The sequence below is a fragment of the Dromiciops gliroides genome, chromosome 4 (genome assembly GCF_019393635.1).
Source record: "Dromiciops gliroides isolate mDroGli1 chromosome 4, mDroGli1.pri, whole genome shotgun sequence".
Taxonomy (NCBI): Eukaryota; Metazoa; Chordata; class Mammalia; order Microbiotheria; family Microbiotheriidae; genus Dromiciops; species Dromiciops gliroides.
This window is the reverse complement of record NC_057864.1, coordinates 233,909,494-233,925,021: the sequence shown is the minus strand read 5'-3', so window position 1 is coordinate 233,925,021 and position 15,528 is coordinate 233,909,494. Positions and strand designations below refer to the sequence as shown.

Below are 15,528 nucleotides of genomic sequence, written 5' to 3'. Positions count from 1 at the left end.
GCATCCCCTCACTCTGATGTCCTCTCTCCCTCCACCCATCCCCTCCCTTCTTCTTCGCTCCCGCCTCCCCGCTTCTCTCCCATCCCCCCCCTTTCCTCTTCCCTCTCCTCCCCTACCCCAACTTTAGGTACCCCTCGCCTCTTCTACCCACTTTGGCCCCCACCTCTTCCGAGACCGTGGAGAAGTAGTGGAAGTGGGGGTCGGGGATGGAGGTGGAAGAAAGCAGTTAAAGAGGGAGGGGAGGTGACAGATAGAAACCCAGAAGCATCGAAGAGGTTGAATGAACCTAGTCGGACTAAGAGGAGAGAAGGAGGTGAGGTGAGGAGAGGAGGAGGCGCGAGACAGGTGGAACTGAAGTGAGAAGATGCCACGGGTACCTGGGGTTGGGGGGGGTGGCTCCCTCTTCTGGCTACTTCTCCCCCTGCCCTAGGCTGTAGGAAGGCTGGGACGAGGGGACCAGGGTGTGGCTTCTGATAAACTTGGGTAGGGGGCAATGCAAACCAAGAAGAGGTAGCCCGGAAAAAAAATGGACCTCCTGGCCTCTCGAGGTTGGGAGGAGGAGCCCCATAGGCAGTGGGTGGGGCCTAAAAGAAATTGGGAACAAAATCGTCTCTCCAAAGGTAGGCAGGGTTTGCAGCACTCGAGGCGGTGCCAATGGGAGGAGGTGGGACTATAAGGGAGTGATTTCGGACTTTGAGTCCAGCCCTAGGTGGTGTCTCTTCGCTTCCATCCGCCCCTAGCCCACCTCCTAATTGGTTTTCAGTTCTTCCGCCCGCAGGGCACCTCCGCCATTCACCAGCAGCTTCACAAACAATCTTTTCAACTTGGTTGAGGGGTGAAGGTGGTAGACGCTAAAATGAACGCAGCCAGGATTGGGCAGTGGAAGACCTCATTTGCATAGACGACTGGGATTGGCCAGACTCTTGGATCTATGGTCCGGAATTCCTAAATCCCGTGACCTTCTACTGCCATGGCTGGACTGGGTGCTGCTTTCCGCCGCTTAGGCGCTGTGTCCGGGGCCAGTGCCTTGGGGTTGGCCACTTATGGGGCGCATGGTCAGAGGGCCGGGGCGGGGCTTAAATTTTGGGTGTAGAGCTGAGGGGGACAGGGCCGGGAGCAGGGGTCTGGAAGTGGGTGACTTCAAAGGGTCAAGTGGGTAACAACTGGGAGCCGGGCAAACTAAAACTGGAGGAGGGTGGACTTCAAAGGTCTCCGAGACTGCCCTCCACCACCTTTATGGTGGATTAGAGTTTTCGAAGCAACAGACCCTGCCCCAACCTCCCCAGTCTCCTTACGATTGGCTACCCTGGCTGTCCGTTACTGCTTCTGTCTAATCAGAAGCCTGCAAGTCCCGACCAATTTGAAGGATCCCTTTTTCTCAGGCTGGCAGGTTAGGCGCGGTCACGATTTCATAAAGTGCTTGGATTGGCCGGTCGGTATTAATTTTTGCTGTTTTTTTTTTTCACAGGTGCGAACATCCAGGACCCGTATCGTAAGGAGGTAAAAAAGCCGCTTCACCTTTACTTCTGTCCTTGGGACGGGGTGCGGGGTGAGGGGGAAAGTGGAGGGAGTTGATGATGGTCCTCACGTGTAGAATTCCCTAAAGAGAAGCAGCACTGAAGTCGTAGTTACCTGGGGGCACCGAAAGAACTGAGGTTGGGGAAGTCAAAAGGTATGGGGGTCTACGTGCCTGATGCTGTGTCGGGGAGGGGCCATGGCAACCTGGTTATTTCTTAGGGAAGGTGGGACTGAAGGTCCCTTTAAGGAAATAGAGAGGGAACTGTGGATCTACCTTTATGAATCTCCGAGAAAAATGCAGTTCTTGCATTTTCTTTCATCTTCTAGCTTTTTGAGAAAACAAACAAACACCACTTCTTCCACAGTTTGGCTCTGCTCTGCGTCCCTCTCTGTAGCAAGCCGATTTGGGTAAGTTTTAGGATGCCCCCAGTCTGTCTAGAATGTCTTCTCCACCAAAAACTTATCTTCAGGGAGGAATAAGAGCTATCATTATTGGGAGAGTAAATACACACTGTGACTGGACAGGATTAGAGGAACAAGTCAAGGAGACTGAAGGAGAGTATGGAGGGATGAATCCCAGGGCTGAGGACTTGTGGGAATATTCCCATATCACAGAAGGAACAGAGCTGGTGTAATCCCCTATTCCCAGTTCCTGCACTTCAGAGCTTCACATGGCTGTCTTCTCCTTTACTCCCAGGCAGGGACTCTGCTTACCTCTGGGATCTCCTTCTTCTGTGGCAGTTTTTACTACCAAGCCCTGACAGGAGACACCATGGCAATGCCAATTGCCCCTGTGGGGGGCTCTCTGCTTATTCTTGGCTGGCTCGCCCTAGCGATTTGATCTTCTTCCTCTATATTGTCCCACCGGACCAGTTTTCAGACTAACCTCTTTGGGCATGGAGCAGCAAGTCTATTTTTGTAAGGGTACTCCAGTTGTTCCTGGGAGAAGCCACCAACATCAGATGGGATTCTGGGGAACTTGATTTCTTGGTCTTTGCTGGTGTTTTGTTTGGAGATTGGGATTGAGAAGACAATTAAAAATGAAATGCAGAAAACTTTGGCATCTTTATTGATCCCACCTGGGTGGCAGGGTGTGGGAGGAAATTGACCTGAGAGATTCTTCTTTATATTCTTTCCTTTGGTAATCTCATCTACTAGGCTGGCTTCATTTATTACCCTTATATTAACCTCACATTTACATGTCCCTTGGTTTTCTTGTCAGCTTTGATAGGTTCCATTGCTAATGTTACACAAATGACTCCCATTAATCTCTCCCCAACTCCAATCCCACATTACCAACTCCCTGCTAGATATGCCTACATTTCCAAACTGAGCATGTCTAAAACAGAATCTTCTCCCAAAACACATCAGTTCTTCAAATTTCCCATTAAGGGCAGCTATCTATCAGATATTCAGATTTGTAGTCTTAAAGTCATCTTTGTCTTTTCTTTCTCACTCAACTTCCACATTGAATTGCCAACTTGTGGTACCTCAATGACGTCTCTCATGTTCATCCCCCTCTTTCAACTCAAACTGCCACTGACCCAGGGCTTCATCACTTCCCATTGGGTTATTGTAATAGCCTCCTAATTGGTCTTCCTGATTCCAATCTCTCCTTTCTTCAATTCTTCCTTCAGACAATTGCCGGAATAATCTTTAGTTCAAACAAGTACCTACTGTGTGTAAGGTATTGTGCCTCAGTGTCCTCTTTGTAAAGTGGATTGGATAAGATAATCTTTGGTCTGCTCTGACATTCTATGTGTCTACATTTAAAGCTAATGTACTTATCTTATACTTATACTATATCTTATACTTATACTTATCTTATACTATACTTATTCCAGTCTGTTATTGATTCTACTATTTTGAAAGGCTAGGTTGAAACCTTGGTGTGTGTTTTGTTTTTCCTTTCTCACCTACTTCCAGGTACCAAGTCTTGTCCATTCTGTCTTCAAAATATCTCCAGCAAACAGCCCCTGCCATTAAGCAGCCTACATAATATTGTGGGTAGAGGTAGGGAGAGAATATAAGATGTATATAGATAAATTTATTTAAATTAATTTCAAGGAGAAGAGAACACAAACAAGTGGAGGGTGGGGTTTGGGAAAACATTGTGTAGGAGGTAGCACCTAAACTATTTGGAAATGAATTCCAAACATAGGGGACTACCTATACTAAGGCACAGAAGAGGCAGGCAATGACAGGGGTCTGACCATGTTGGGACCTTTGACTCACCTATCTGGGATATCCTGTATGTCCCATCCCTTTCACAGTTGAATCCTTCCCTGCTGTGTTAAGATTGCCTGTTTAGCATATCAGGCATAGCATATTAGCATAGCAGCTCAAGAGCCCCCCTATCATCAACCTAAAGTAGCCCCTCCAATCCTACCTCAGTGGGGCTGATTTGGTATCCCTGGCCATGCCTAACCTTTTTGATTAAGGATTGGGGAAAGAGGAAACCACTCTGACCCCTTTAGTACCTATATCCCATTTGACCCACATTATGGCCAAATCTCTATTTTGGGGGGGGGGCATGGCAATGAGGGTTAAGTGACTTGCCCAGGGTCACACAGCTAGTAAGTGTCAGGTGTCTGAGGCTGGACTTGAACTCAGGTCCTCCTGAATCCAGGACTGGTGCTTTATCCACTGTACCACCTAGCTACTCCCAATGGCCAAATCTCTAGCTCTATTTTTCCCCCAAGGACCATTCTGATGGGGTCCCTCACTCTGCCAGAGCTGTTTCTGGTTGTGAATTTATGCTAAATAAACCTGTTTGCTTTTCTAGCTTCCTGCCTCTTCAGTCCTTGTTGCTTCCTAAGTGTCTTATGGGTATTTCCCTTGCAGTTCTCCCCCTTGACCTCATAAGCAGTCCGTAAGGGAGGGGCAAACCACATCATTCTCTTGACTTTCTATAGCATCCAGGACAAAATAAAAACTTGGAACAGGCATTGTAAGGTTGCCCATAATCTGTCTTCAACCTACCCTGAAAGCCTTATTTCACCTTATTTGCATTCATATCCTAATTTGTTTTAAAGTGAACTAGAATTCAGCATTCCATATCCATCTTTCACTTCTGTGCATTTAAATGAGTCCTCTCCTCACCTGGAATGTACTTTTTTTTTTCAACTTCCCAAAATACTTTACTTCCTTCTAGGCTAGTTGTTACCTCCTCCAGAAGCCTTTCTTGTTACTATCTCCTCAAATTACTCCCCAGCCCCCTTGACCATGTTAGAATGTAAGCTCCTTTAGAGGGTTGGAACTATTTTATTTGTGTTTTTTATATGCTTAGGACCTAGTGTAGTAGTATCTTAGACCATTTCATTCTGATGCTCACTATCTGTCCTATCTTTAGTTCAGTAGTGTTACCTACTGGAGTTACCTGCTAGAGTAATCATCATAATGCTCAGGTCTAATCATGTTATTCCTCTTCTCAAAAATCTTAGTGACTCCCTGCATAAAATCCAAACTCCTTAATCTGCCATTCAAATCCTGCCTAATCTGACTGCAACCTACTTTTCCACCCTTATCTCACACTATTCCCCTTCTAGTACTCTACAATCCATCTAAATTCCTTGAATTTACTCCTACAATTTTTTGCCTTATTACACTTTTGCTTATGACATTCCTTTGGCCTGAAATGTCTTTCCCCAACAACTCTGCCATTTTAAATTCACAGAGGCGGAACTGAAAAGCCACCTCCTCCATGAAGCCTCCCCTTCTCAGGCTGATAGGTAATCTCTCTCTCCTCTGAACTCATAGCATTTTGAATCTCTATTCCCCCTTATCATACTCAACCTTGATCCCAGCTGTTTATATTTGAGTCACATCTCCCCTAACAGACTGTAATTATGGTGTTTTATTCATCTTTATGTCCCACCACATCCCTCTCCAGCACAATAGTAGGTGCTTAGTAAATGAGAATGAATGTAATTGTAAATGAAAATGGGCCATGGAAATGGAGACTAAGGCTAGGATAATAGAGACATTTTTAAGGCAGAATGGACAAGATTTGGTAACTGAAGAAGGAGGTGGGGGGAGACACCAAGAGTGCAAACAGGTTTGACTTTTTAAATGGCATAACCAATAATAGTCTGAAAAGGAAGATGATTTTAGCTTTAGGTGTATCCATCAACGAATCAAGAAGTATAGCTACTATGTACCAGACACTGTTCTAAGTGCTGGGAATACAGATACAAAAAAATGAAACAATTCCTACTCTGAAGACATTTGCTTTGTATGGGGGATGTTACAACATAGACATATATGTAAAAAATCAGATGCCTGGTACTCCCCCACACACACACCCTCAACTCACAGTTAACACTGAGGGATGTTATCACAGGTTAATCACAGAGGTGTTAATGAGGTAACATGATGTTCACACCTGTGAGAACACTTTCTCTGATGTAATTAAAGGGAGCCTGGCCATTGGATAAGCAAGGTGAGGTGATACATCAAATGAGATAATATTTGTAAAAAAGAAATTAGCTAATATTTGTAATAATAATAGCTAACATTTGCATAGTGCCTACTATGCACTAAACTCCTTATGAACAGTTCATTTGATCCTAACAATCAGCCTGGGAGGTAGGTGCTATTATTATACCCATTCTAAATCTGAGGAAACAGACAAATAGAGGTTAACTTGGCCAGGGTCACACAACTAGTCACACAACCAGGCCAGATTGGAACTTAGGTCTTCCTGATTCTAGGACTTCCTGGCCAAGCACAATGCCTGGCACATACTATATAAACGCTTATCCACCCACCCTTTTCCCTACACAAGTATGTATTGTGAATAAATACAAGGTCATTAAGTATTAACTAGTTAATAAGGAAGGGAACTAGCAATTGGGGAGACCAGAAAAGGCTCTCTGTGGTCCTTGAGCCAAGAGAATTCTATGTAAATTCAGAATATCAGAACTGGAAGAGACTTCAACGAAAATTTTCCTGGTCTGTTTTAGAGAAGAGACCCCTGAAGCTCAGAGAGAGGAAGCAACTTGACTACATACACCTAGTTAGGGCCTCCAAGAGCCCAGGTTTCCAAATTTCAATTCAAATGTTCTATACTACCTCCCTTTGTGTTTTTAGTAAAAATTAAACAACCTAAGGGAGTCTGTAGAACAGGGAAAGTATGGGCCTGACTTGCGTGGGGTAAGGACCAGAGGCGTAGATATGGGTATGGGAAACATGCATATAATAAGTGTTTAATAAATGTTGATTGATTGATGCATACATAGGTGGTAACTGAGGGCCATGTGAGAGGAACCCGTTAGGAAGGCGATGGATCAAAAGCATGAAATGGTTTCGGGGAGGTCGTAGTTCATGCATTCACCAGGAGGGGGCGCTGCGGTCATGCGGTGAAAGTATGTGTGTGCCCAGTGTGGTGACCCTTCCAAACCACAGTAACTTTTTCCATTAAACCCACTCCTTTCCCTGTGTATCAGTACAACACCCTTTCACTTTGGGGTTGGTTAATTTGCATATCGGCACCCAAAACCTTAGGGTTATCTAATTAGCATATTGTGGGGTAGGCCCTATGTAAGCCGCCACCCCCACCCTGATCCCCGGTGGTGCCATTTTCCAGAAGATGCTGGCCCGACCCCTTTTATAGCCCCCTCTTTACCCGGCTCATCATGCCCATCCCTTCTCATCCGAGGCCAAGAACATGTGCTAAATAAATGCAGCTTGACTGATTCATGCCTCACACTTGTGTTTCTCCCCCTCCTCCCGCCTCCCTGCTGCCTAGAATGACTCACTGAGCATGAACCAAGGTGTCTATAGGCGCTACCAAAACAGGCCACCTCCTGATGTCTGCGGCCCAGCTGCTTATGGGTTTGGCCGCTAGAGATGGTGGGATCGTAGATTTAGAGCACAGAATCCGCAGAGGAGGAAGAAAGAGATAGGCTGGGGGAGGGGAGGGACCGTCTTTCAGCCTGTCAGCCTTTCACTTTTCCATCCTCTCTCCCTTCCTCTTCTATCTTCCCAGTTGTTGGAGAAGATCCGGAAAGGCGCGGGGAGGGGTGGGGGGCTTAAAGAAAGCAGCTGTGTGTCCTCTCCTCTCCCACCCCGTCTCGAGGTTCTGCACTAGTGCTCGGGCCTTTCCCCCCAAACTTAGGTGGAAAGGCAGTTCTAGGGCTCGCACGGATCTGAATTTAGTTTACTCTTTCTGAACTGAACAGCCGGAGGCCGCCTGGCACCTCCAGCAATCGGGGGTGGGGGTGGGGGCTCCCTACTGTGAGCCTGGGCGAAGAGGCGTCCGATTAGGGCGGGGAGGGAAGTGGAGCAGGGCGGGACTACTGAGGGAGGAGAAGAGAACAAAGAGACGGGGTGAGTGGAGGGAGCTTGGACTGGTGTGGCTGGGACTTAAGGCGTTCCAGGACACCTGGGTCCCTTGTAAGGCTTCTTCTGCTACTCCCTGCCTCCTCCCTCCCACCTACCCACCCCCAGGCCCACGCCGGCATCTCAGATTCCTGCGTCCACTGTTCCTGTTACTCCGAGTGAGCCACAGCCCGGACCCAGCCTTTCTCCTGGTCTCAGATTTGTGTCTCTGCCTCTATGTCTCTTTGCTCCCTTTCCCCCTTTCCTCTCTACAACTTTCCCCCCTCGGCTCTCTTTCTCTAGAAGACACTCCTCACAGGACATTGACATCCTGCTAACAACACCCCCTCCATGGCAGGTAAGGGTGTCATCTGTGGAGGTAATTAGGGATTCCCAGGGTAGGGTGGTTACTGGGCAGAAATGGGAGGGATCATGTCTCTGAGGGATAAGTGAGGGTGGGCTGACCTCCATAAGGCCTTCTGTTATCCTTCATTCTCCCATCTCTTAATCTTTAGGCTTGGAAGCTGCTGAAGGAGGGAGTGGGATGTCAAGGGAGGCATCTCCTGAAAATGTAGTTGAACCTGTTAGGAAGGGGCCCCTCCCTGCTCTGCTCTCATGCTGTCTCTTTCATCTTTTTCTCCAGGTGTTTGTTAATTTCATTTCTTCCTTCCTCTGTGTTTCCCCTTAGTTCTCTGGGGAGCTTAAGGAAAGTTAAGGAGGCCAGTCTGCTTCTCACTTCTTCCCTCTTCCATATCACCTTCCTACAGGTTACTTACCCCCCAAAGGCTATGCCCCATCACCCCCATACCCAGTGACCCAGTCTGCCTCATATTCCAATCCTGCGCCTGTCCCAGGCCACATGGTCAACCTCTTCCCTTCCCCTGGTCCTGTGGCCCCCCTGGAACCAGAACCAGTCACTGTTCCCTTCCTGCAGTTGCCTGGGGTCCCTTCTGGCCTGGAATTCCTTGTACAGGTGAGTTAGAAGTATGAGGGAAGAAGATTCTGGGATCTGGACCCTAAGTTATTTTCACATACACATTATTTCATTTAGTCCTTAAAATGTGGTGTTAGGTAGATACCCTACCTCCTCCAAATATTATGCCCATTTTATAGCTGAAGAAATGGAGATTGGAGGTTGTTACTTGGATGGGTAGGATGTAATGGGGACACAAAATGAATTTTAGTTTTATACATATATATATATATATATATATATATATATATATATATATATACACATACATATATATATACATACATACAGCAGATATAGATATAGTCCTTGACTTCAAGGAGCTTAGTCTGATAAAGGAGATAAGACCATATTTATTAATAACTTCAATATATGATATAATGTATTTAAGTGACATGAGAGATAAAATGCTAGAAGAGAAAAATGTACTTTTGAGAGGTGGTTGTGTTAGTAGTGAATCAGGAAAGACTTTTGGGAAGAAGATGCTAGAGTCCTGAAGGACATTTGGATAGGTGGAGGAAGGTGGGGACTAAAAAACTGGGGGCTTAAGCAAAAAATGCATGAAAGGGAATGTAGTAGCAAATATAGCTGGAGATTTAGGCCTTTTTTTTTAGATCCCTGGGGTAGCAGAGAAGTGTGTTCGTATATATCTCTCTTCCTAGATTGATCAGATCCTGATTCAGCAGAAGATTGAGCGGGTGAAAGGTAAGTGGGGTATAATTATGGCCAGATATGGAAAACTAATAGGCTGGAGAATGGTTGAGGTAGGAGCTGGAAGAGAAAATCTCCTGGTTGGAAACTGGTAGGATAAAAAATGAGGGAGCAGTCTGTACCTTCTATCTCTAAATCACCTTATCAGCTTCTCCTGAGTTCAACTATCATCTTTAGGTCAATTACGCCTAGATTTATCTGTCTAGCACTAGACTCCCTTCTTAGTTACATTCCTTCCTAATAGACAATTGGGTATTTCCTTTTAAATTTTGTTGTTGTTGATATCTTTTGTTTTTACATCATGTTCATTTTCCAATATTTTTCTTTCACTTCCCCTACTCAGAGATCAATCCCTTATGACAAAGAATAAAAAAGAAAGGGAAAAAATGTCAGTTTAGCAAAACTAAGCAACATAGCAACCAAGTCCAACATCATAGGCATCATTCCACACCTGTAACTCCCCACTTCCAAAAACAGGGAATTGCATTATATTATATATAGTTATAATCACATAATAGTCAGTTTTAATTTGTTTTATCCACTTACATTGTTGAAGTATTCATATATATTGTTTTCCTGCTTTTGCTTACCTCATTCTGTGTGTGTGTGTGTGTGTTGATCTTAGACTTCTAATGATTCTCTGTATTCTTCACATTCATCATTTTTTATATCAGAGGAATATTCTGTTATTCCTATACCTCATATGGCACATTGCCAATCAGATATCCCATGGGCATCTTAAAGTCAGCAATCTCAAACCGAAGTCTTTATCTCCCCTTCTTCCCCCCTCCCCCCCCAACCTCCACTCTTTCTGATATCCTTATTTTTGTGGAAGGTAGGACCATCCTTGTAGACAAAGCCTCAGAGGTATCTTTTTCTCTCTTTATCTATCCATTCAATTGCCAAATCATGTTCATTCTACCTCTACCATGCCTCTCCCATCTGTTTCCTCTCCATTCACTGGGATTCACTCCATTACTTTGGTGTAAAGGTGGTCTTTTCACATCTGGCCGGGACTACCACAAGAATCCTCTAATTGGTCTCTTTGCATCCAGTTTCTCTCTACTCCAACTCTCCAACTCCTACTACAATTCTGCCAAAGATTTGACCTTGTTATTCCCTCTTCGGGAAGTCTAAGTAGCTCCCAATTGCCCCTAAGATAATTCTGTTTGTTGCTTAAAGCCCTTCACATTCTGACTCCAGTTTCTCTTTCCTGGGTTATTTCACATCACTCCCCTTCACAAACTCTGTGGTACAACCAAATTGGCCTACTCCCTATTCCCTCACAGACAATATTACATCTCCTGTCACCCTGACTTTGAATAGACTTTCTCCCATGCCTAGAATTCCCCCTTTACTCACTTCTTTCTTATAGAATCCCTAAGTTCCTTCCAGGCTAAGTTCAACTTTGTGCAGAAGGCCTGTCTTGATTTGCCAATTGCTAGTGCTCTTCCCTTCACCACCAGAAATTACTTGGTATATATTTAGTATCTACTTATTTTCATGTTGTTTCTTCACAGACCCCACTAGATTGTAAGCTCCTTGAGGGCAGGAACTATTTCATTTTTGTACTTGTGTCAGCATAATATCTAGTACATAGAAAGTGCTTAGTAAATGCTTATTGAGTGAATGAGTGAGTGAATGAATGAATAAAAAATGTAAATTGGGCTCAGAATTTCAGTGCTAATGTCCATGTATTTACTTCTCCCTATCTTCATCTCTTACCTCTTGCTCCTAGCATTTTTTGGCTGGGATATCTGTAACCGATATGAGCTACAGTCTGGAGTAGGGATACCGCTGGGACAGGCAGTTGAAGAAAGCAGCTGCTGTGCCCGTCTCTGCTGTGGTGCTCGCCGGCCCATGCGTATCCGTGTGGCTGATCCCAGGAACCGTGAAGTCCTACACTTGATTCGCCCTCTACATTGTGGGTCCTGCTGCTGCCCCTGTTGCCTTCAGGAGGTGGGCTTGGATGTCTGAGACTTGAGGGGAGCTAGGGTTTGTGGACAAGGTCTTAGAGGTAGAGCCTAGAAGAGCAAGGGATCAAAGATTTGGAACCTGGGAGGTGGAAGGCTAAAGTTAGGGATGTTGAGGCTGAGGGAGCTAGACTGAGGGGCTGAGAGGCCTTGGGGGTAGGGAGCCAGAACCTGATGGTCTTCTTCCACCATGGGCCCAGGCCCACAAAGAAAACTGGAGCCTGGATTGGGGACTGTACAGCTTGGAACCTTGTAGTGATTCTGTCTTCTCGTGGCATTAGCTGGAAGTACAGGCTCCCCCTGGCACAACTGTTGGGCATGTACTACAGACCTGGCATCCCTTCCTGCCCAAGTTCTCAATTCAGGATGCAGATCGCCAGACACTGCTTCGAGTTGTGGGGCCATGCTGTGCCTGTGGTTGTGGCAGTGACACCAACTTTGAGGTAGGGATTAAGAGGCAGGAATTCTGACTGGTTAAGGAACCAATGAGAACTCTGGAATTTAATATTGTATACTACATAAAACAGTGATGGCCCCTTCCATAAACAGGAAAGTACTCAAAAGTCTAACATACTTATCTTGATATTATGATCTCCCCTAGAAAGCAAGATGGCCAATCCTCAGATCAATCATCTCTAATATTAACAACCAAATCCAATATGGCAGCCACTATGAGCAAAGATATATACCTCCATATGATGGCAGTCTCTATGGTCTAATGCTTTGGCTACTGCTGTGATGGCAAGACTGAGACTCTTTTGCTGCAATATGCCAACACCTGTCAAAGTGGCTACTTTCTGGTAATGATGTCTTAGGGGACATAGGAGAAAGGAGAACTTATAGTTTCTACCGTCTTCTTAGACAAGATCTTTATTCTAATGATACTGGTTTAGCATTCCATGGGTTGTCCAGTTGCTACCAGTCAGGAAAACCAGTTTGCGGCACTCAAGCTCACAAGCATTGACATTCTATTGATTGCATTAGAAAGTCAATTTGGTAGTTTGCAGTGAGACACAGGACCATAGGATTATAAATTTAGAGCTGGAAATGCCCTTTATAGGCCACCCAATCCAACCCCTTCCTTCATTTTACAGGTAAGGCAAGTGAGGTTCATAGAAATTAAGTGATTAACCCCTCCCCATTTTTTTTTAAACTTTTTATTTATTTTTTATTTTTTTTTAGGCAATGGGGGTTAAGTGACTTGCCCAGGGTCACACAGCTAGTACGTGTCAAGTGTCTGAGGCCGGATTTGAACTCAGGTCCTCCTGAATCCTGGGCCGGTGCTTTAACCACTGCGCCATCTAGCTGCCCCCCCTCCCTATTTTTTAATTAAAAAAAAAAGAAACTTACTCATAGAATCACAAGATTTGGGAGATAATTTAGGTTTATCTAATCAAACCCCTTCACTTTAAGAAACTAATACCAGAGTATCAGTAACTACTTAATTAATCAGTAACCAATGACTCTCTGTAACTTGTACAATATCACATAGGTAGTATGTAGCAAAAGTGGGATTCCAACTCAGATTCTGAGGATACAAAGACATGAAATAACTGCTGTCAGGGAGATTACAAGTTAATGGTGGGATATGATGTATACCCAAAATAAGTATGTGATATAGAGTAGAATGTTATGGAAGCTGAGTAGACATCTGAATAAAGTATTTCAGAAAATGCTTACGGAGAAAAAGAAAAGGGGGCAGAGTGAGGCTTGGCATGGCCTAGGCTATATAGTCAAGCCAATTGTGACCATGTTTACCATATTCCCAAACAGAAGAATTTTCAGAAACCCTTAGAATCAGCTCAAAAGCAGTAGTTTTGGGATAAATAAAAGAGCTTCTTTGCAACACCATAACTATGTTCTAAATGAAAGGAATTCATTGCTCCAAAGACATATGTTTGGCAAGGGCTTAGATCAATACAGGAATGATAGCTCCATAATGCTAAAATTCTCCATAGAAACCTGGTTTTCCTTAATAATCCATTGTGGGCCTGTCAGTGTTTTTGTCAGGGGGACAAGAGAGGGTAGACTCCTCATGGCTCATCAGTTGCCTCCTCCTGGTCATCAGGTGAAGACCAAGGATGAATCACGGAGTGTGGGTCGGATCAGTAAACAGTGGGGAGGCATTGTGCCAGAGGCCCTCACTGATGCAGACCAGTTTGGCCTCCAGTTTCCCCTGGACCTTGATGTTCGATTGAAGGCTGTGCTGCTGGGGGCAGCCTTTCTCATTGTGAGTGCTCATCTCCTATGCTCCCTCTCCCTCCTTTTTGGTCTGGGTGTCTTATTCATCTCAAGGAAGTGGGATTAAGGGTGGATAAATAGTATGTGAGAGAATAGATGGGTAAATGGAGAGGGACAGTCCTTTGGGAGAATGTGGATGGGGATTAAAGGATCATACTGTGTCAGGATCCCTCTTATTGGATCCCTATTGGCTCCTCCCCTCCCCAGGATTACGTGTTTTTTGAGAAGCCAGGAGATGCCAATCCAGGGCCCTCAGTCATCACCAGTTAGAGGATGCCCATGTAATCAAAGATAGATATCCTGGCCACAGAATTCCAAGACGTCTGCTACCACCCTGGCTTGGCCCCAGCATCAAAGATGGCCACTACCACCCTCCAAGATGATGGTGCCTTGAGGAGACACATCCTAGGAGTGGAGGCTAGGGCTTGGGTACCCCCAAAGAAACTTTGAAAGCCTTCATTGTGAAGACTGAAGCTCTATTCCCTACAAGAAGTAAGGAAGAACAAATGCTGCATGTGCTGAATGCTAAGGGGTTTTGTTTTAGGCTTCTTCCTTTTTTGGATCCTTCAACTCAACCCTAAACCCCCAATAATGGTCATTACTACTTCTCATTGGTATCTCGTTCCATAAAGATTATACCATATCATTCTCACTCCTCTTTCCCTGCTACCCCTTTCTATCCTCTATTCCCTAGGCACTAGCCATTTTCCCCTTCCCCTTATTTACATTTTTCTACCTCCTTTGATTCTGATCTGACCCCATTCTACTTCCCAGAATCATAATATCAAAAGGAAAAATAGATGTAGGAGCTGGGGGATTTGATTATATCAATAGTACCCCCTCAAAAAACATTCTAGTCATAGACCTTTTTAACTCTTCCTTTTCAGATGAGGTAACTGAGGTCAAATAAAAGTAAATTGACCAAAGTCACACAGTGAGTTGGTGTGAGGGGGCAGGGCTCAATCCCAAGTCTCCGGGCTTGCAGGCCAGTGATTTTCCCCTTTTATTTTACAATATACCTTTTCTTCTTTGGCCAATATAAACCCAGTCTCCCTGGAGCCCTTCTTGGACCCATAGCACTTTAAGAAGAATCCAGATATATACTCCTTTTGAGGCTGAGGTCCCAGTGCCCAGCTATCATGTCCCCCAAAACCATTTCTCCTGCCCTTTCTCAAACTGGTGCTTATTGCAGCTTATGCCTTATTTAACATTTTTCCTCCTTCCTCTTCCTGGGCACCAGGGAGGATAATGTATCTTTGTATGGCGTGTATACATGTATTGTATGTACATACACACACATATATTAAAAACTTTCTAACTTTTTGGACACTGGAAAATTCATATGTGGGATTGGAGAGGGGGTTTGGTATGGAACCAAAGGAAAACTGAAAACAAGTCCCTATCTTCGACTGGTCAAGTTCAAAATCCAAATTGGTCTGTATTCTGCCAAGGTCAGAGAGAGCTACTTCCCAACATTTCCTTTAGCCAAGACAGCTCTGATCATGTTCATCCCAAGTCTGAAGAGAACTTCTTCCATGTTCCAAGGATGTTTACAACTATACTTTTTGGCCCCTATCTATAAGCCAAGATTCCTTCTGAGACAGTTGAAGATGGCAGCACTAAGAGCTTCTTGGACTGAATGATGTCTAGTATTCTACATATTCTACATATTTCAGTCTGAGTCCTGCAGTGGGGCAAGGGAGGCCAGGCTCTTGTGAGTGGAGTGGAGTGGAACCCTTTAATCAAGCTTCTGCTTCCTAGGTGGGGGTGTCCCAAACTAAGCAGAGCCAA

At 44.9% G+C, this 15,528-nt stretch overlaps 1 protein-coding gene across 26 annotated transcripts; it reads left to right on the top strand.

Moving 5' to 3' along the window:
* The first annotated feature begins 132 nt into the window (after positions 1-132).
* Positions 133-15,060, top strand: PLSCR3 (phospholipid scramblase 3). 26 transcript variants are annotated; one of them, XM_044004030.1, is made up of 11 exons: positions 234-356; positions 1,469-1,500; positions 1,846-1,926; positions 8,143-8,197; positions 8,355-8,482; positions 8,774-8,812; positions 9,475-9,517; positions 11,262-11,482; positions 11,778-11,939; positions 13,565-13,726; positions 13,945-15,060. In XM_044004030.1, exons 4-11 carry the CDS (start codon positions 8,191-8,193, stop codon positions 14,005-14,007), a joined length of 825 nt encoding a protein of 274 aa, XP_043859965.1. In that variant the 5' UTR covers positions 234-356; positions 1,469-1,500; positions 1,846-1,926; positions 8,143-8,190; the 3' UTR covers positions 14,008-15,060. The 26 variants fall into 26 exon arrangements, with proteins under 26 accessions (XP_043859951.1, XP_043859967.1, XP_043859977.1 ...); XM_044004016.1 differs by lacking the exon at positions 8,355-8,482 and having other exon boundaries at positions 133-313; XM_044004019.1 differs by lacking the exon at positions 8,355-8,482 and having other exon boundaries at positions 8,607-8,812.
* The last annotated feature ends 468 nt before the right edge of the window (positions 15,061-15,528 follow it).